This window comes from Caloenas nicobarica, chromosome 2 (assembly GCF_036013445.1).
Source record: "Caloenas nicobarica isolate bCalNic1 chromosome 2, bCalNic1.hap1, whole genome shotgun sequence".
Lineage (NCBI taxonomy): Eukaryota > Metazoa > Chordata > Aves > Columbiformes > Columbidae > Caloenas > Caloenas nicobarica.
Window position 1 is genome coordinate 91812143 of NC_088246.1, and position 22186 is coordinate 91834328.

Genomic DNA, 22186 nt, shown 5'->3' on the forward strand with positions numbered 1-22186 from the left:
GTATTTACCAAAAGCAACTGCAGACTACACTAACCACCTACAAGATGAAGTCTAGCTTGCATTTTGCTGGGAAAAATGGAACTGACTGGGAAAAAAACGATCCAAGGCTAACGCAGAGACATCACAGACAAAGCGGGGCCTGTTGGCACTTCGCTGAGAAGAAAGGATTTATCCAGACAAAAGACCACCTTCAAGGATATGGACCAAAACCAATGTCTACAACTGAACAAAACAGAGGCCCACATGGAGTCAAGGAAAAAGGGTCCAATGGGGAGCAAAAGGACCTGGTGGTGAAATTTTGCTGTTGGACTGGATCTTGGTATGAATGGTCTTGTAAAGATATAAAAGTTTGTAGTTTTCTATGCTCAGGTGGACCTCTATGCAGGTACCCAGCTTGAGTGAGCCCTTCTGCTATTCTACTCCATTAAATTTTTTATTTTCTGAGAATTTTGTTTCCTGAAAGTCTGTTTTGCATGTGGTTAAGGGCCTCGCCTGAAAGTTTGCCACTGGAGCTTTAAAAATAGACTCCAGAGCGAACAGTTATCAGGGAGAGAAGAATCCTGAATGTTTGCACCGTGACGGACATAGGCCTCGCCTGAGAGTTTGCCTCCGAAGCTCCAAGACACAGCCCCTGGAGCGAACGGTTGTCAGGGAGGGAAAACGCCTGAAAGTTTGCTTCATGAATGTATACAGGCACCTGGAGAGAAGGTAAGCAGCATTTGGTTTGGCATATTTCCCCCATGTAGTAAATAACAGAGCAAACCCGCCACCGAACTCTTTAAGGTCACGCTTCTCTTTAAGAAATCTGAACATTGTTCTGCAGCAAGCAGAACCCTAAAATCACTCCCCCGTGACAGTACAGGCAGACCAAGATGACTTTATGGGAAAGAGAAAGCTTTACAAATACATGTAACTAAAGGTATTTTCCAACCTCTGTCTGGAAAATCAATCATCTTGTGAAGCAGAGGAGTAATTCTACTATTTTTATTGAAGATTACAGGCACACATCTAGTAAATCCTTCAGAATGTTGTTTATTTTAATTGGAGTAAGGTAGACTTCTCTTACAATGAGACTAAAAGTTTGTTTCTCAGAAGCATCATCTGTTTACTATCTAGCAGATGTACAGACCTGTAGCCTATTTAGCCAGCTCATAGAAAGTTTCTTTAACCAGTAAACTTAACTTGTTTCAGTCTTTTCACTAATGGAAAACTCCTATTGGTACACCTTCACTTTGAAAGTATAAACTTCTTAGCAAAATATTCTATCTTTATAGCATATTTTATATACTTGCCACTTCACACCTCACAAACTGAAATGTACACAACATCTTAATTTGTTCTTGTATAAACTAACTACTATTTTGCACTCTTTTATGATTTTTAGTACTATTTCAATATTCTCTTGAATAATGTATTTCCTTTTGAACTTTCAAGATACTATGTTTTAGTAATATAAATAATCACCATACTGTAAGAAGTAACTGAAGAAAGCCAAATAAGAACTGACTATTCAGTATCTAGTCTACTAAAAATACGACAGAAGTCAATCTCTGCAGAATAATAATACAGGATAAAAAATATTTAATAAAGCTAGTACAGGGTATGATATGAAATTGTGCCTCCAGAGAAGCCCTAAGAAACATGACATTTTGTACTGTATTACACTCACAGTTGCATCTTATTAAAAAAAAAAATTATAAAGCAGAAAAATTATGTGACTCAATTGCCTACGTTAAGTAAAATATAATGGTGGAACATACCTCATATAGCTGTTACCAAAATATTTTATTAACTTATCTTGGAACAATGTGCTTTATTTAACATAGAACAAGGCTTTAAAAGCAGGAAAACATTAAAATTAAGATAAAATCATAGGAAATAATTTCTATGATATCTGTACTCATCAATTCTGTATACTCAAGCCTGCTTTACAGAGGCAGAAGACTAAACAGAATTATTAATAGGTAGTAACTTTGTATCTTTAAGTCATTACTTCTACAAAATCACACAGTAAAGGGTTCTGCCTGAGGCTTATCTGGTACCTGCAGAACAAAATTTCATTGTATCACCCATGTTTTCTGCTGAAAATATTTCTCTATAGAAACATACACCACACAGCAACTAATCAGATTAACATGTTTAATTGGACTAATTCAGAAAGAGATTTAGACTAGAAAATGGGAGTAGAAGGTGAGACAATAGCTCAATTTTTAATGTAATTTTAATATAAAAACAAAGGGAGAAAAAACCAAATGAGGATATAGTATGATATAAAAAACCATGAGACTGAAGCATGGCAAAGAAAATGTTTGCAAGTTCTAAGACAGGAGATTTAGACTGGTAGATGATACAGTAAGTGAAAGGGTTATGCTTAGTGCACAAATGGGGTGATGACCGTGTGAAATACATAATGTGTTGTTCACAGAGCACTGCACAACAGCATGGAGGAACCAGAACTACTAAAACACTACATGAAACTAGATATTCTAAAAATAATATGGGAAGGACAACAGGTACAACTGAATATCCAGCTACTTTGCTGTGTTGGAAGTAAAAATAGAGTAGATTTGTTTACGAATTCTGCAGAAGATATGAATAGGATTTTTAATTTCTCCATGTTCTTGGGCCTGTGCCAAATCCTTTTCCATTTTGTTGTATCCTTATCAAAACCCAGAGACTAGAAACTGTCACACTATTCAAAGTTTAATGTACTTAAATTAGAAAGTTTGAGTAGCATCTGTTTCCATGTTCCAAAATAGAACTGTTCCATGAAAGGGTAACACAGATGATAATCTGAGGCTTGCAATGTATCGGTGGTGATACCATATGACTGGTGCTAATCTTTGACTGGTAAGAAATGTATTATAAATTTTTGAGAAAAGGAAAAAAAAATCCAAGTAACCACAGAACAGCTGATCAGACTTCTATACTATGTAAAAATTTCACGAGTGAATGCTGAAACACATGCAGGTCAACGGAAAGTAATACAATTTGATGTTTGTTTACAATGAAGATAAAAAAGTAATTTGAAAGCACCTGATATGGCAGCACCATACAAATGTAATAAACTACACAAGAAGATGATTAGAATGAAATTTTTAAAACAGTACTAAATGATGCTTAAAGTGAAATAAGAGTTGGAGAGAAATTGTTCATGAGCTTGCTCTTAGGCAGATGTTACTAAATACTTCCACTAACAAGATTATCAGAGAAAGCCCCAATGAACAATGCTAACAAAACTGGGAGAAACTGTGAATAAGGACAAGATTTAAATAGTCAGGAAGAAATGAAAGAATGAAAAAGGACTGTACATTTGTTTTTATTAAGGTGGACTGTGAACACAATCAGTCACAATGAAAAGAGGAAGTGTGGTACCATTACATCATATGAGAGAGAGGTTCTTAGGACCAAAAGAAAAACACTAATGATGTAAAAGGCACTGGTAAGAGCTCATCTGAAATACCATGTTAAATCCCATTCACCTCTGTGCAAGAGTATTAAACTCAAAATAGAGCATGTGAGATGTAGGTTTGCTGAATGCAAACTCCAACAGAGGCAGTTAGAAAGTAGTTGACTTACTCTGATTATAATACAGGAGATTTAAAAAAAAAAAAAAAAAATCTACTTAAGCTAAATGGCATTCTCTCTATCAGGGCAAATGAGTATGAACTTTCCAGGAATTAATTTAGGTTGAAAGCTTGATATTCTAACCACAAAACCATAGTCGCTAAAGAGACCAAAACTCTGAAAACTGTTCTAAAATGTACTTTAAAACTGTTTTAACTGGATTACAGGACCTGTTTCCTGCAATTATTATACAAGGGAGACGGTTGGATAACTCAAGAAGTTGAACTCTGCTGTACTTCCACGGAAATGTGTTTATCAAAATATTTCTATGAGTAAGTCCATGTTTCAGAAAAAGCTCTCCCACCAACAAAGATGCAGGGAAAATATTTTCTGTTTAAGCAACAGATGTTGGGATTATAGCAAATCACAACTAATTCTCCCATGTTAGCATGGTCTCCTGAGAACTACTACATGAAGTTTGAGGCACTGAAAACAAATGAAGAGAACAGAGCTCCATCAAACACAACCAAAAAGGCTGAACTTCAGGTGGTTCAGTTCAATAAAGGCAATATCAGAAAAAGAAAATGGTCGCAGTCACAGAAGCTATTTCAGAGATAAAGTTAACAGAATAATTTCCAGATTTACTGAGACAGAACAAGAAGTAACAGGTATAAACTGTCAAAGGAAATTACATTAATATCTCAGAAAAAAAAAAACTTTCCAATGATGAGGATGTGCAGTATTGAGTTATATTTCCTTGTGTGCCTATCTAGTCATTTGAGATTTTAAAGATTATGCAGGTGTCCTGGTTTTGTTAAAAACAAGTTTCTCTTTTAGTGAATTTTCCTGTCAGCTAAAGTCTTCTTACTGACTGCACTTTTCTGAAAGCTAGATACATGTTTTGGTAGATTTAGCAATGGAATGCAAGGTCGCTGATAATGATGCACATCCTGTGAGAGAGGCAAGCAGTGAATTCAAACAGGTGACCAAAAACTGACCAACTAAGTATTCCATCCCATTCACATGATACTTCATCTAAAAGTGGGAGATCATGAAGATCTCATCCCTTTTCCCTATAGCCGACACTAGGAGAGGACCTTGTGAGTCGACTCTGCGAACTGAGGCCTAGTGACAGACTGAATCCAGTTCCGGTTGGCTGTAGAGTCCAGTCCAGGACTTTGGGTGCCGGCCCTACATCTGCCGGAGCAGTTGCCGGGACTTTCAAGATTGGTTTTGTATATTTTGTATTATTTTCTCTATTTTATTAGTAGCATTAGTAAAACATTTTTAATTTTTTTCAACTCTCTTCTCTCTGTCCTTCTTTTGCCTTCCAATCGCCTGTCCTTAGTGGGAAGGGGGGAGAGGGGAGGGCTAAAGGGGGAAAGGGAGGGGAGAGGGGGTTAACAAAACATCTGCCACGGTTTATTGTCACCCTGCAGTCAAAACTGTGACAGCAGGATACATCTCTCAGGAATAACTGAAGCTCATATATTGCCTTGAGGTAGAATGACAAGCAGAGGACCCTTTCAGTTTTAGTGCCTTCAATATGGTGTTTTGGATTCTGGGAAACGAAATTACTAATTTACCAAGAGGTCAACTAAGGAAGAGTGTCTGTTTGATCATGCTGAGAGAATGACATCCTCAGTTATGGGAAGGAGTAATCAGTCCAATTTCAGGGCTGACTGTTTCAGATTCTCCGGTACCACCCCTGCGTCTGCCAGAGAGGTGTCTGTTATGATCCCAGCTGAACAGGGATCAGCTTCTTGTGTCGACACTGGTGTAGGGCTGTGTAGTGTTTCTGTCTAGTGCAGGAGATAAAGGAGAATGGCAGCTAAGAGAACAGTATTATTTTTTTACTACTTATGTTAAGCAGCCACTAGAGCAAAGATGAAAGTTGTGTTTTGAAGAAAATAGGAATACAAATTAGTTTAGAATGGAATAAGATATTCTGGGGGAAAGCCCAAAACAAAACTGCAGTCTGTACAAAACAAATCATCCTGAAGAAGGCAGGCTTATCTGAACTCAATTTTCATGTACCTTTCCCTGAAATCCTGTGCAACAATATTCTGTATTACAATAAATGTAATAAATTTGTTATTTATTTATCTATATCCCATCCAGATATTTGTCACTTTTTGCTGGAAGACATGGACCAAAAAATTTAAGTTCCTTCTGATGAAGATAACAAAATATCACATATGGAAACAAAATATAAAAAAAATATCACATATGGAAACATTTCGCATGTTTTGCAATTTTAGATTTGCCTCTATTTTTGCCATATTCTTCTTTTTTTCTTTTCAAAGTGTATTCCATTCTGTAAACTTTTGTTCAATATGTAATCCAGTGTTTTCTTTCACCATTTCTAAGTCTGTAGGGAATCATTTCTGTCAAAAGCTTGACTACAGATTTATTCTCCATGTGCCTTGTTTTCCATTGTTCCCTTGACACTTCAGGCTCAATGCTTGGGAATCATGTGAAGAACCTTTTTTTTAGGTGAAATGCAATCTGGCAAATCTTTAAAACACTGATCCACTCCTTAGCATCTAAGGAGGGTAATGTCACTTGTTTTAAAATGAGGACTGACAAAAGTAAAATTACCAGAATTCATCGCCCCTTTCCTTAGTCTTCCTAATGGATCACAAATATTTACAAACTAAACTTTATTTTGCAAGGCTATACAGAGTCATTATTTTATCTGTTATTCTAACTTTACTCAGATCTGGAATGTAGCATATAAGATTGTAATTAGATGAAAGCATTGAATTATTATGCCCCTTTTATAAATTTAAGAACAAAAATAATTGTCTTGTCTCACTGTAAAACAGCACTTGAAACATACCTTGCTAGATTACAGAATTTCTATGCTAATTCAAAAAAACCCTACTGCTATCTGGAGGTCTGAACTTAAGCTAATTTATTTTAATTTAAATCAGTCCATAGAACTTGTGGGTCTGACTTAAAATCTAAATCAGCAAGGTCTTACAAAAGTTTCACCCAAGTACTAAGCTGATTTAGTGCTGGTTACCTTGACAGACTTGACAGGATCACAGTCCAAAACAGTATGACATAATAATTTTATAAAGTTCAATAGCAAAGTACTAGAGTTCAATCAGAGTAAAAAACATTGTAACAGTATTTAATACTTTGTACAATAAATGAATCTGTCACTTACCACAACACTCTGGACAGTCTGGATGCACTACTGCATTAATGCCATACCCTGGATGGCAGCGATCAACCGAAACAATTTTCAAAGTACCGTCAATGTAGTATATGTCAGGCAATGGTTCAGAACATGTCCTGCTAACTTTCACTTGTCGCTTAAAAAATATCTTTATAAGGCGTTTTGCCTAAATTGAAACAAATAATATTTTTGTAGAGTCTTGGACGGAAAGAGGTCAGAATACAAGAAAAGACAAAAGAATGTGAGTGTGAGTTAGGATTAAGATTTGAAGGATGTACCACTGAACATTTTGACTATAGCTGAATGGTAAAAGGACAATCTGATATTCTTGGATATGTTGGTTTTAATTTAGATAAACTTTGATCAATTAATGCAATGTCCTTGAAAGTGTTCAGGATTATACAAATAGAACTTTAAAAGCTAATGCACAGCAATTTTGCCTACATGAGACATCTGTAGCCTTGCATAAATAGACTTGCAGCTTTCCCAGCTACATAGGTATTATTATTTAGGTCCACTTATGTTTCAGACATACTTTCCATCTTTATTAGCTATTTCTGTACAGTAAAAAGAAAATGCCCAAGTTCTCCTGAAGCCAAGTTAAGTAAGGGGATTATTATTATTATATCAATTAAATATAATCACAGAAGACTAATTCCCTTACTGAAAAAGATTTGCACAGATACAATCCTAGATAGGAAAAACATTCCTTTCAGTCAGTGCAGAACCAGCAGCACAGAATCACAAAAATATTACGATACAAGGGAGCTCTATTCCATCTCATCTACTCCATCACCCTAGCAAAAGGCGATGTTTATTTGTAAAAATCCTTTATTTTCTCTGGACTTTTGGACCATTATTTAATGAAGTGTCTTCGACTGGAATATTAAATACTCTAAGTCAGACTAGTTAAAATTAAAAATGTGACTTCTAACTGGCTAAGATATATAAAATATGTAACAAAAACCAGATCCATTAGCAATCAGATAAAGTCTAACAGTAAGAAGTATCAATGCTTTGAATCCAGACAGCATTTCGTTTGTATAGAGGGATTAATTATATAGATAGAAAGCTAAAAATAAAAAGAAAAAAACCCCTCTAATAGGCTTGCAAGGTTCAGTACACACACAAATTGGCGAATACAAATTCATTCACACTCTCCTAACTTGATCCTCTTGTCTGTATGTAAAAGATGAACTTTGATCATGAGCTTTCCCCACAAACGTAGGGGTTTTTTTCAGTGGACAGGATGGAAGCTGCTTAACAAGTACAATATTATAGCATATGTTCAAGTTTCTCAATGTCTTGCGACTTTTCATAGTCTTAATATATTGTCTTTAATATAGACTGATAGTGTCACCTGCCTTATCTATAATGGCCATAGAATATTAGCAACTTCAACTGAAGGAAATTTTATATCCACTAAAAATTTTATATCAATTTATTAATTTATTAAACAAAGTATGTTTCATTTTTTATGATATTATACTTTATTGTAAGAGTAGCTTATTATGTTAGTTGTCTTTTTATTCTATCTACTGTACCTTGTTTAGTCTATGAGATGCAGCACAAGCCCTTTGCTGACATTTGTGTTTTCCTCTATCTAAGGGAGCAACTGTAACAAAACACAATCTGTTTATAGAACAAAGTCAATGAAATTAACTTTTTTTTTTAATTTACTGGTTTAAGAGTCTAGCCAGTTCTGATGCAACTGTTTAGGACTTTTGACCATATTTCAGATGTCTAACTTGCAACATTTTAAAGAAATCACAGAGCCTGTCCTCTTTTAGATATTACGCATCTATGTCTAACTTTCAGTATACTTAATTTTTTTTATGGGAACTATTGTTTCTTTGTAAATTCTAATGGCAAGGAAATATACAATTCTGGACTCTACATTTGAATCCTTTCAAAAGAAATAAGCTACTCCCTCTCTAATTACGTGCCTGCCGTTGTGATTTTATGAAGACTCAGGCTTTAAAACAGTCATCCTGGAACCATAACACTTCAACCTTCTGACTGTTTCCACAGTGGACTCAAGTTTTCTCTCAAGAACAATCAATCAGGGCAATATCTAGTGCTTTTAAACATTTTCCCTGCTCCCTCTATGCACAAATACATCAGCTGAGCATCACCCAGTGAACTCCTTACATTCTCATAGAAATGCCTGTGACACATAGAACTGAAGAAAGACTTCAAGTACAGACTGAAGAAAAAGTGTGGTTACATTTTAGTAATCGATTTGCATGAGTCCACATTCCTTATCAACTGAAATCTACAGACATGTTATGGCGAAGGCCTGGGAAATAGTTAACTAAGCTGCTGGATTGCTCTCCAGAACTGACATTACATTAAGATGTCATATTAAGAATAAAATTAAATAAATCATACTCAGTAAAAATCCTTAAATATCCCATAATTTGGTGACATCTTCCCAAGCCACCTAATGATTTGCTTTAAATTAAGCCAATTCAATATTTTTGGCAACTCAGTTTTACCCAGGTCTCCTTTAGAGTCCTTTTCTTTTAAAGAAATGGAAAATTATAAAATCTCCCTCTTTTATTGATGCCACTTAGAGAAGGAAAAGTACGGAGGTTCATCTCATTTAACATTAGTTCTTGAAAATTAGACATCCAGCCTCAGTCTGTCATTCGGAAGCTATTTGTAAAGACCAACACACATCCAGGGAGTGATTTATACACCTGTTGGAGGTGGCTAGATGAAGGTAATCTGGGGAGTTACAGAACACGCTGTATCACTTTGCTTCCTATGGTAGTGTGCAACAAGGGACATGATAATGTTTTATGATAAAAAATAAAAACATATCAATCTATCCACAGCTATAAAAAGTTCTGAGGCTCTTCTGAAATAATGTAAAATATGCACTTCTGAGTATATCAACTATCTTTTTGCTATTGACATGAACTTCACATGCAATACTTTGAAGCATTTTTACAATCAAGAAACTTTATTATTAAACCCTTGAAATACTTTCTGCAAAGAAGCAACAAGCAAAGACATCCATTAACTATAAAAATTCTAACCATGCTTTAAAAGCAAGGCAAATTCTTACCTGAAAATGTAAAGAAGATTTCATTCTGTAGACCTCCTCTCTGCATTTTTACATGATGACATTCTGACTTAATCAATTTAACTTCACAAGAAAGTCTAGCAACAAGTTTGTTTAGTAGCTGAAGCAATGCTTTCTTAAAAGAAGCGTTCTGAGAACTGTCGCAAGGGGCTGCGTGATACTGGACTGTGAACTCATAGTAAATTTTAGGATCAGAATAAGCTGCAGGAAAAAATGTGAAGGATAATGAGGAACATATATGAAGTAAAAAGAAGAAAAGTAATTTCTGCATTTGAAAGTAAAATCTCCAATTTAAATCCTTACTTTATAAATAAAACCTGTTCTGCAATCCTAGAGAATTTTTAATGATAAAATAATGTATGCTGGGCCAGTTGGAAACGCTTAAGAAATTTTTACAAATCTACATTCTTATTTGTATCCATAGGCAAGTCTTACTATTTATTATAGTAATATTCAAATTTTTAAACCAACAGGAGATTACAGTAAAGGGATCAAGAATATGAATATAAGGTTAAGCGTACAAAATACCCTTTAGTAAGTGACACAATATTTCATCTCACACATTATGGCCAGTAAAGTAGTATTTTTAGTCAACTATTTTAAACAGCTTAAAATCTGAATCCTCTTTCTCATAGATCAGTAGAAGATAAACTAATAAAATGAACAGAAATTTCTTCTCTGTGAGGAGAAGTAACTGAAAAAGCTTCCATATAGGTTTGAAATTTACTTTTATGGATGGATCAGCTATTTCAACTTTACTGTGAAGCTAAACGCCTACTTGGGCACCTTTTACAAATAAGCCAATGTACCATAAAATGGGTGTTTCTAATTATTTAATGAGAACCACTCTATCTACTCAAAACTGAAGACTAACAGAGCACAGTGTTATATAGAAAACAGGAGCAAAAGAATAAAGAACAGAGGTAATGACGTGGGTATAATCACAGAAATGAGAAGGGGACATTGGGGAAGAAAGAAGGAAGGAATAGAAACTGAACCAGATGAAAGAACAAGCAGAACATCTGAAACATGGTACCCAATTAAGACAGCTCATTAGATCCTCTACCTGGCTTTTGCCTCCCCCACTTCCTTTCCCTTGCTGCTGCATATTCTGGATTTTTTTTGTATATATGTAAGAAACTTGAATTTTGTATACTAACATGCAGGTTGGATCCTTATTGAAGGATATCAGTCTGCGTTACTGAAAACTGTAACCTTTTCCTTCAAAACTGTTTTAAAGAATCTTTTTTCTTTGCAGTTCTGTCAAGCAAGCTAGCTGCTAAAAGTCATGGTTATTCTGTATGAAGGCTACTGTGCCAAAGTAAAATTAATTTACATCAGAGGTTAATTTCGGTTACTGTGCTCTACCATGTTTCTAATTGAGCACTGGTGTGAATTTTCAATCCAAGATCAGACATAGCTCCTGCTGAAGGCAATAGGAGCTCTTGTCTACATCTCCACAAGAATAAAATACACTTTAAAGAAGAAAAGGAGAGCTAGTAATGAATAAGTGACATTGCCTTTACAATCTTTCACTTTATCAAAGACTTTTAACCTGCTGATAGAGGGAAATGTGATCAGAACAGGAAAGAATAAGCTACAAATATTACATCATTAAATGATATGTACTTAAAAACACAATCAGGTAATAATTAAGGCATTAACATCTAGCTGTGCTAAAATCAATCTCATAAAGAATAATTCGGTTTAAAATTGAGCTATTTTAATGTTATTAAGGATTAGTGCCTATTCAATTTGTTACATTTCATTATGTTTTATGTTTCTTTTTTAAAGGAGCTGTATTCATATGTTTCTCAGTCAGCCACTGAGCTTCATTTAAGGTTCTGTAAATGACATTAAATGAACTGCCTGGTACTAATTAACATTAAAAACAATTTCCCAGAGAAACAGCATGTCTTTATCTCTGCAAATTAAATTCTAAATAAGCCCACTTATTTAAAAATAGCAACACATTTTAAAAAATAAAACTTTTTCAAGGCACTTACCTGGATTGATAACTTACCATAAATAAGATATTTTATTATGTGGTTTTTATGAAGTTGCATTGCTGTTAGTTTATAGACAATGGAACAATTGTAAACTCCACTCAGGTTAAAGTGTTTCAATATTAAAGTTCCTGTTGGTGCTATTTCCACACTGCTATCTTCTAGTAAACACAATAATGAAATAAATTTAGTTGTCATGAGAAAATGCAGAAAGTAGGAGTCCAAATGTTTATTTACTGTTAAGCCGTGCACAAAATAATAACATGGATTCAGCTGAAGGCACAGGACTCAGAAACTGAAGCTGAAAGGGTGTCAGTTCAGCATTGCACAAATATGCGTTATTGCTGCTGTGTAACCACTTTGAAGAGCAAAAAACTCACAGAAAAAGGGACAACGTGGAAAAATAATCTCTTTTTATACCTCTCTGTAGTCAAACTGATTGCTAACCATTCATTCTTCTGGAATTGCCTCATGAATTAGCTGCTAGTGGCGTTTAACATGCAGTAAACTTAAAAGCAGGCAAGACAGAAAGTTCAAGTTAAGCAATTACTGTATAACAGACCTTCCATATATCATATGTATGTGCCAAAATGAGAATCATGTATGTCGAGGATTGTAAAAAAACCTTCTGTATGGAAATATATGCATTATTACGGCGCCCAAAGTCTTAACACAGCTCCTTAGTTCAAGGCAGAGAGGAAGTAGGATCCTACTTCAAAGGACAAATCATGAGCATGGTTCTTCAACTAGGTTTTTAAAGAGACAGGAAACCACTGTTTAAGGGCAAATTTTGGCACTGATAGTGAGCCATACAGTTGTCCTATGTAGCCTGCATGTGGATTACATTATGGCAGTTGATGAGTCCTTTCCTGACTTGAAAAGATCTTAGGCAGTAATGATACAGATATGAGTTTCCCAAATATAATAGTAATATGCAGCCCATCTTGCTGTCAAAGAAAACCTTGGGAACCACTAGATTAGAGTTGATTACATTAGAATTCAAGGTAAAATAGTAATTTTGATAAAATATTGTGAGAACGGATTTTTGTTTCCATTTTCATATGCCAAAAAAAAAATCTTTTTAACACCTTAAACAATTTAGACCTTTTATGTAGATGATGGAAGCTTAGACAATTAGTGTGGTATGACAGCAGCATATTTTTAGACTGAAAAAGTCAATGCTAAGGACACGAGATCTATACTAGACACATCTTAGGGCTTTTACTTCAGACCAGTCCTAATCTGGTTTTACAGATTGAGCACGCATTATTTCTCAGAGCAAACATTACCAATTAGCTTCATCCAAAAGGAACCCACTTTGTGTCCTCAAAGACCAGCCCATGGTCCAAAAAAAAAAAATACACCAAACCAATGTAGTAAGTAGGAACAATCAAGTGATTCAGTTCAAAACCACATTCCTACTTAAAACAACATGTTACTGTAGATGCATGCTGATTTTCCTGGTATGCAATTTTAAGAAAGATATTGGGAAAAAATACCCTGATTGAAATGCATCTTTTTACATACTTGGCAGGAGGGTATAGGGCAATTTTGTTCCTAAATAAACCATTCAGGCTTTTAATTAACTTAATTTTGTCATATGTATCACTGTGTTTAAAAAAAAAAAAAAAAAACAAATGCTGGTTAAAAAGAGTATTATTATAAAGACTGAAAGTGCAAACTCTTTGACAAGAATAGTCTGGGATTCCATATCAGCCTCCGTTCTCATATTAATGGCACACTGTCTTTCATTTTTTGGACGATGAAGAAGTTTTTAACCGATGATGAGCTACTCAGGGTGCTAAGTCTATAAACTAGGATGGCACTTGCTATTGTATGCTAAAAATAGCTATCAGATTAATATTGCAGAAAACCAGCATAGATTTAAGAACTATAGTTCTGGCCTTTGGCATATGCAACTACCCTGTGGGTGAAAAGCAACAACACCATTAGTTGACTGGATAGCTGGAGCACCTTTAAGATATACCACAGACAGCTTTGCTTTACTTATAAAATGCATTACTGAACTGCAAAGATGACAAGAAGCCTGCAAAAGACAAAGCTTGGAAATCCAGTGAAGAGATTTGGTCACAAATATTTTTGAAATTCATTATCCATCACTGAATTCTGCTTTGCCAGATTAGGAGATTAGTTTAAGTAATAAACTGAAACTGACGGTATCGCTAAGCATCAGCAGAAATGGAAAAGTGTTCTGATGGACTGAGTCACTGACTTTATTACAGAATTTTAACCTACCTTGAGCAATGAATGCTTCCTATACCAGAAAAGATCAGAATTTTTACACAGTAACCATTAATTACTTTAAAGGTATGTCTGTGTGTAAAGAATCTCCTTTTGGGTCGTCAAATCAAGAGCCTGTTGTGCTTTGTTCTGTTTGTTGAGATTTTTGGGGGGTTTGTTTGTCTTTGTTTTGGTTTTTGTTGGTTTTGGGGGGGGGGGTATTTTTTGTTTTTGTTTTGGGAGGGTTGTTTGTGGGGTTTTGTTTTGGTTTGTTTGTTTTGGGGTTGGTTGGTTGGTTTGTTTGTTTTCCCTAGTGTTATAAAAGAAACCACACTTAAAATGTCTTGCTCCATGGGATTGTCTGGATGAATACTGCTGACTCATCAGATACGTCTGGGTTCACAAAACAGACTGTTAGCTATAAGACAACATTTTTAAAGTGATTAAGCTATCTACCCTTTTCTTAAATCTAATACCTTTTTCATGTTACTCCTCTGCAGCAGGTTCAGTAGGAGAGGTGAGCAGAATTTCACATCATAGTTTGTGATGTGAATTACATTACATGATTTAATATGCCTCTATTACACAGGAGGCATTTCACATGCATGATGGACAAAAAGCAATGTGAGCAAGTTCAGAGGTTCCCTGGAGACGGTGAAAACTGGCATGATTTAAAACAGAAGTTCTTTTTAAATCTGTGTTAAGAGAGCAAGCTAGACCATTTTGCAGGATCCTCAGGAATTAAAAGGATGCAAAACAGAGCTACTCCTGTGAGAATTATGTTATGGAGAATAAACCACTTAACTTTACGTACGCTTGTAGAGTTATATTTAAAACCAAATGTTCCTGTTTTTTAGTTTCTCTGTTTACTAAGCTTAAAACCAACACAATACTCCTTCCAGTTCTTTCAGTGCAAAAAATAAAGTTACTCCCCACACTCTCACCCCATCTCTTATTCAGACCAGTTTTACAGTAGAGCAACTTCTGTATTTTGAAACTATATAGCAAGAACAAAAGTAAATGACAGCAGAATCAGGTCAATGGTATTTTTGGAAACAGATTTTCCAGACATTTAGAAACAGCTATCAATCCAGATAAAATTCTAATAATCAGATTAAACTACTAAGCATGTTCAAATTTAAATATGCAATACCTAGATATGTCCAAATAGGTAAATTCAGCAATTAATTACACACGTACAGAAAGAAAAGCTAACACAGTATAGAATAAACTTGAGTTCACCTGAAAAGCTTCTTAGGATTGAAACATACTCTTTCGTAGACCAGATAGGACTCTGACAGTCTCTCAGGAAACACATGTAAGTCATGTATCGATTATAAGGGTAACACAAGTATACAGATATACACATATACTAAAAGCAGCTTCATATTTTTTCTCATTCTCATTTTTTCCCTCTCCACGGAAGAACTGCTTGATATACCCACAATAAGTTTTAGAATATCTGGGGTTTGGCTTGTAGTTGAGAGGTTGAGTGCAGGTATTTAATTTGTCAGTTGCTTTGTTTTACGAAACTATAGTACACACTGTTTTCAGTCCTATGAAAGTATAGTCACAATCTTCTGACAAAAATATTCTTTCTATGAATATATTAGGTGGCATTGTGCATGAAAAGCAGTAGCTTTCCTGTAAATCCAAATTCCTAGCTTCATTTTCACCAAAATAGAACAGGACTATTCCATTGTTTGCATTTGGAAATAAAGATAAAAATGCTTTCTCTTTTCTGTTCTATTTAGCTGTTCAGAACACCATCAAAAATGCTGGTATATGCAGTAAAACTTTAAGATCCAGAATGTAAGAAGCAATTATTTTGAAGTTTTTTTTTCCTCCACTTAAAGTATATTTTTAAAACCTCTTATTCTCAACCAGCCCAACAGCTGTTTAAAAACTTCAAAGTACAATTTCCAGATCGTAGTACAAAAGAGTCACTATGCTAAGTGAAGAAAAATGACTTGCTAATTTTAAAGTTGTAATGATTCTAAATTACATTTTGTGCAGTATTTAATTTTGCATTACTCTTTCAACTGCACATAAGTGGATTGGAACTATGTGTGAACAAAGCTGCCTGTTCAAAAAACCAGAACTGTTTTCTAATGGCTACAAAAAGAAAAGTGTTTACTGCTCTTTGTGAGCTTTTACTGTAGTCATGATGTTTGACGTTATATAGCTAGACAGATTTTTGGGGCACAAAACAGGGCTGGTGTGCCTAAAAGAGAATCTGATTTTTCTGACAGATAGTACAATGAAAGATAGGCTCTCTTCCTAAAGATTTTATGTTTAAATATTGCATTTATTTTGAACCATTCCAAGCGGCAGTATTTTGTTAGTCTTTCCTAAAATTCGATTCACAATTCTACATTTCCACTGAAAGGATTCTTTTATTTCCTACAACCACACTCAAAAATATGAAATAATATATCGAGCAAGGTTTATGCATCCTAATTTCTCACTATTATGGAGATTCAGTATGACAGGTATTAGAAGACTAACTACTCACACCAAAACCCAGCTAATTTAGAGATGATAATGCTTTGAGAGGATTACACCCATTCTAAAAGGAGGCTGAGTGATCGAATTCTTTTACACATCAAACATTTCATGAGCTAGAAACTTCAAATGTTTTTTTGTCTGTTTCTACTTAAAAAACAGATGTGACAACAGCCCTAGGGGACTAAGAAGTATATTGGTGGTATCTACCCAAAATTGCAGTGGCTGAAGCTGAAGTCCTCTCATGACCACATTTTTACAATACTTTTATTTTAAAACCTCTCTCATCCCTATAGGAAGTTAAGTCAGGAAAACACAAGTTTTCTACTGAAATGTTTTTTGCCTGCCTGCTGCTGATACTAGTACACCTGAATTTGCCACAAAGCCAAGAACCCCTGCCACCATAGCATTTTTGCTAGTGAACTGAGGTTGGCATGGAAACTTGGGATACTACTGAAGCAATCTGCCCAAACAGATTTAAACCTGTCAAATGGAAGAAGTCTGAGGTCTCCATGGCTTTCTGTTCTACACTGCTGAAACTGCAGTTTGAGTAAACAGAAGCCACAAAAGTGAAAGGAGCAATTTTTTTTTTTTTTTTTTTTTTTTACTGTGAATCAGGAGGTTGTCTTCTGTCTGATCAAATTAAGCTCAGTACTTAAACACATGACAATGTATCTGCTACTGTGTCATGCATTACAGACATATATCAGTTACACTGCAGGGCACTCAGCTAACCACTATATATCCACCTCAAAGGAGATTAACAGTTTCGTGTAAAACCACATAGCCCACAGGCTATGTACAAGCAAAACCACCTCTACCACTTTGAGGCAAAGAATGCTAAAAATTCTGAGGGCAAAGTCTGATATCGGATTCAGAGCAAAAGCACAGTGTAGTGTTAGATATCATATAAATGTGAAATGTTCTACTGTGAAGGCTGGCGTGTAGAGGATTAAGAATGAAGAATCACTGTTGTGTAAATGGTATTTCAAATTGTATAACAGGAAAATATAAGACCAAGAACAGAGTTATGATAGGCATTAGTACAGACTAAGAAGAAAGCCAATAGGATTTGAAAACACTGACATTGTAAAAGGATGAATGGTTCATAACCTCAATTGTAAACTAAAACAAGAGATTAAACAGCTTTATAAATTCATCACAATGATTAGTGTTCTTTTAAAAACAAAGAGTTAATGAGACACGCAGGGAAGGAAATAAAAACCAGAACTTAGGTTCCCTGCTCAGACTTGGAAAGATACGGCTGATGAGCCAGTCATGATCTGAAAGCAACCCTTATTATGTGAGAAAAAAAACATATGTACATATGTACATATGTACAAGTAGCCCAACATACTCCACACAGAAACAATGATTTAGGGTTTTCCTGCCATACTATTAATAGCAGATTAGAAAAATTATTTCATATACAAATATATAGACCAGAATGAGAAATATCTGAAGATGCTGAGTGAGCTAATAATGACTGTTGTCTATTTGAATGCTGATGAGGTCCCAAACAAACAGAAAGTCCTGCACCTGGGACAGAATAAGAGCAGCAACATAAGCTGCTGGGGACCAGATGACTTGGGAACAGCCCTGCAAAAATGTACCTGGGAGTCCCGGTGAATTTTAAAATGAGTATGAATCAGAAGCACCCTTTTTGCAGCAGTGAAGGCTAACTGTATACTGGGTTGCATTAGCAGGTTGAACAAATTTCAGGCACTCTGAAACACTGTGCCCAGTTTTGACTCCTCAGTACAAGACAGGTACTAACAAACTGGAGCAAGTCAACAAGAAGGTTTCTGAGATGATTAGAGAGTTGGAGCATAGGACAAGTGACAAAGGAAACTGGGATTTTTACCCAACAAAAGTCTAAAGAGGGAACTGCAGTCCTTCACTACCTAAGGGGAGATACAGGGAAAAATAGCCCATACTTTTTAAGAGGTGCACCACAAAAGGACAAGCAGCAAATACTTGACAAATTGCAATAAGGGAAATTATGATTGAAAATAAGAAAAAAAAAGAGGAACAGGTTGCACAGAAAAGACGGAAAATCTCCAAGGATAGAGATTTTCCAAAATCAAGTGGTCAAGGCCCAGAACAACTTCATATCTGAACATAGTCTGCCACTGAGCAGGCAGTTGGGCTACATCACACAATCAATCAGTCTATTATTCTTTCCTTGCAGAATGCTCCCAGCTGTCTCTCAGTGCCACAAAGAATGTCATCCTCAGCTTCTGTTGCATCCAATACACCCTGCTCCATCTGGCACTCTTAAAAGATGGCACCATTCTCTAGAAGGACCTGCAAATGTGTTCTAGTTTTGTTATCCCACCCCGTCTTTTCTGAAAAGTAAAAGTTAATTTACATGAACACACACAAACACTCACAATGTATCCTCAATACTTCTGCACTTACATTCTCACATTTATAACCTTCATGCTTCTTTGGGGGGAGTGGGGGAGAAGGGGAGAGGGTGCAGGGGGACATGTAAGAAAATAAATCATCACCTGAAGAAAGACCACCACCTGGTCCGTACCACTGGAATACTGGATCAATCAGTTCTACATTTCGAAGATGATTTGTCAGACATAAAATAGGTGGACTGTTGTGATTCAGCTTGACATAAACTTTGACTGAAAAAAATATTATCATTAGCATCAAGTATTTATCAATGGTATCTTAAAAGTAAGCTATATAAATTTCAAGACAGTGGTTCAAAGATGATCTTGAATAGAGTTCTGATTTTGGGACTGGTTCTGTTATCCCTACCATCAAAATGAAATATTAGGTTGGTGCAAAAGGGATTGCAGTTTTCCAATTGTTGAAATTTGCCATTTGAGATTGGATACATTCTGAAATAAATGTGGTTATGTCATACAACATTCGAATGCACTTTTCTCACTTTAGGTTTTTTTGGTACTGACTTATTGCTTGCTGTTTATTTTGTATTTATTTTAGACTATGGAAATGATGTTAGACAAAACACAAATTTGAATGATTTTCTTCTTTGAGTCAAAAATGGGTCATAAAGCAGTGGAGACAACTCTCAACACCAACAATGCATTTGACCCAGGAACCGCTAACGAATGTACAGTGCAGTGGTGGTTCAATAAGTTTGGTAAAGCAGACGAGAGGCTTGAAGATGGGGAGTGTAGTGGCCGGCCATAGGAAGTTGACAACAACCAATGGAGAGCAATCATCGAAGCCGATCCTCTTACAACCACACGACAAGTTGCTAAAGAACTCAACGTTGACCATTCTATGGTTGTTCGGCATTTGAAGCAAATTGGAAAGGTGAAAAAGCTTGATAAGTGGGTGCTTCATGAGCTGACCAAAACCTCAAAAAATTGTCATTTTGAAGTGTTGTCTTCTATTATTCTACACAACAACTACAAACCATTTCTCAATCAGATTGTGACGTGTGATGAAAAGTGGATTTTATACGACAACCGGTGATGGCCTGCTCAGTGGTTAGACCAAGAAGAACCTCCAAAGTGCTTCCCAAAGCCAAACTTGCACCAAAAAAAGGTCATGGTCACTGTTTGGTGATCCGCTGCTGGTCTGATTCACTACAGCTTTCTGAATCCCAGTGAAACCATTACATCTGAAAAGTGTGCTCAGCAAATCAATGAGATGCACCAAACCTGCAACACCTGCAGCCAGCATTGGTCAACAGAAAGAGCCCAATTCTTCTCCACAACAACGCCTGACCACATGTCGCACAACCAATGCTTCAAAAGTGGAACAAATTGGGCTACGAAGTTTTGCTTCATCCACCATATTCACCTGACCTCTTGCCAACTGGCTACCACTTCTTCAAGTATCTTGACAACTTTTTGCAGGGAAAATGCTTCACAACTAGCAGGATGCAGAAAACGCTTTCCAAGAGTTCATCAAATCCTGAAGCATGGATTTTTTATGCTACAGGAATAAACAAACTTATTTCTCATTGGCAAAAATGTGTTGACTATAATGGTTCCTATTTTGACTAAAAAAGATGTGTCTAAGCCTAGTTATAATGATTTCAAGTTCACAGTCCAAAACCACAATTACTTTTGCACCAACCTAATATCAAATAAACAGCAGGGTTTTTTCTCCACAAAATAAAATTAAGGTAATTCTTTCTAGTTCTAGGCTTATCTGGTTGTGTAAACAAGAACCACAGTGCACTGTAACATCCTCCCAAATGGATTACGTCACTCCATAAGTTATCACAAGCATGGACTTTGGCAGTGTTCTGTCTCAATCGATGTCCAACACATACATGAAGAGAGTGAAGTTGCAGTATGTTGGTCCAAGATAGTCAGACTTGAAAGCTTGCTGTTTCAATTCTACTAGCATTTGGCTTTTACCGGTGCACAATGTGTTTGCTTAAAAAGGGTTTAGTGTTGTAGCTCTCTAAATGGTGAGCTGCCTATTGTTTAATTTGGAGATAATGAGACAGAAAGCAAACTAAGGTAAGGATTTATTTAGTCTTTTCCCACAGGAAAGCAGGTGTGCATGTTTTTTATTTCCACAAGGTCACTTTGTTCTGTCTTACAGCAATATGGAAAAAAAATTCGTAATAAAAAGCAACAAAATAATGGTGTCTTTATTATCATAACCTGCCAAGATGGTAAATTTTGTCCCACCACTGTAAATTTCCATGACAGTTTTGTAAGCATGTATCATAGGATACAGAAGGGCATCTGATAGAAATAATGGCTGAAAAAATATCTACCAGGTATAACTTATTCTTCTTGCTTTCAAAATAAAGTCTTACTCTTTTAGTCAAAGTTCTTTGCTATTTTTCATATGTGTTCATATTCTCTTCATTATAAAAATATTTACCTCAAATAGTGATCCAAAAAAGGAACAATTATGTCAAGTATTTTAAAAATGCAGGATTTTAAAAGTGCAGGATTGTATTTAACCCACTATTGTTGAAAAAAATCCTCAAAATAGAGATGTTAGCCAGCATCTCAAAAGAACACTGGAGCCAAATCTAGTGTACTCACAACGGTCTGTCCCAGAGAAGGTAGAAACTTTCCCTATTAATACTAAATGGTTTAGAAACAGAGCTAGGATAAAACATTTTAATCTTGCCTTCTAAATTTCAAATTGCTCTGTGCCATTCAAGTAGTAGCCATGTTTACAGACATGAGTCAGAATCAGAAGAGAGAAAAAGTACACCAGAATGAACCTTCAGACCACTCAGAGCCATTATTTAACATTAAAGAAGCACCTTTTTTGGTAAAACCAATATTTTCAATAAAATTTCTTACACTATGTTTAAAGAAAAATACCTGGAAATACAACAGATCCCACTATTTCTAAGTCATTGTTGCTTGGCCCTGCACATCTTAAAAATCTCTCTGAGGGCTGAACTGTTAAAAGAGAAAACAATGACATTAATACAACTATTTAATTTATCAGAAAAAGCAAGCAGCATACTTTAGGTTAATCTACATCCTTTGATAGATTTGTTGTTCAATGGATATTAAGTTAATATCTGCCTAATATCTTACACAATGCCTGATTCCCATTAAAGCAACAAAAAAAATGGCAAACGCCTGATACCAGAAAAAGCATCCTTATTCTAAA

The 22186-nt window shown here is 35.5% G+C and overlaps 1 protein-coding gene across 1 annotated transcript in view; it reads right to left on the reverse strand.

Moving 5' to 3' along the window:
* The window catches only part of ZPBP (zona pellucida binding protein), a 29433-nt gene that overhangs the window by 1519 nt on the left and 5728 nt on the right, over positions 1-22186 (reverse strand). Inside the window, exons 2-7 of the mRNA XM_065627933.1 lie at positions 21889-21969; positions 19111-19236; positions 11869-12012; positions 9828-10046; positions 8299-8369; positions 6743-6920 (exon numbers count right to left, since the gene is read on the reverse strand). Of these exons, the coding sequence (XP_065484005.1) occupies positions 6743-6920; positions 8299-8369; positions 9828-10046; positions 11869-12012; positions 19111-19236; positions 21889-21969 (819 nt within the window). The remainder of the gene's footprint in view (positions 1-6742; positions 6921-8298; positions 8370-9827; positions 10047-11868; positions 12013-19110; positions 19237-21888; positions 21970-22186) is intronic.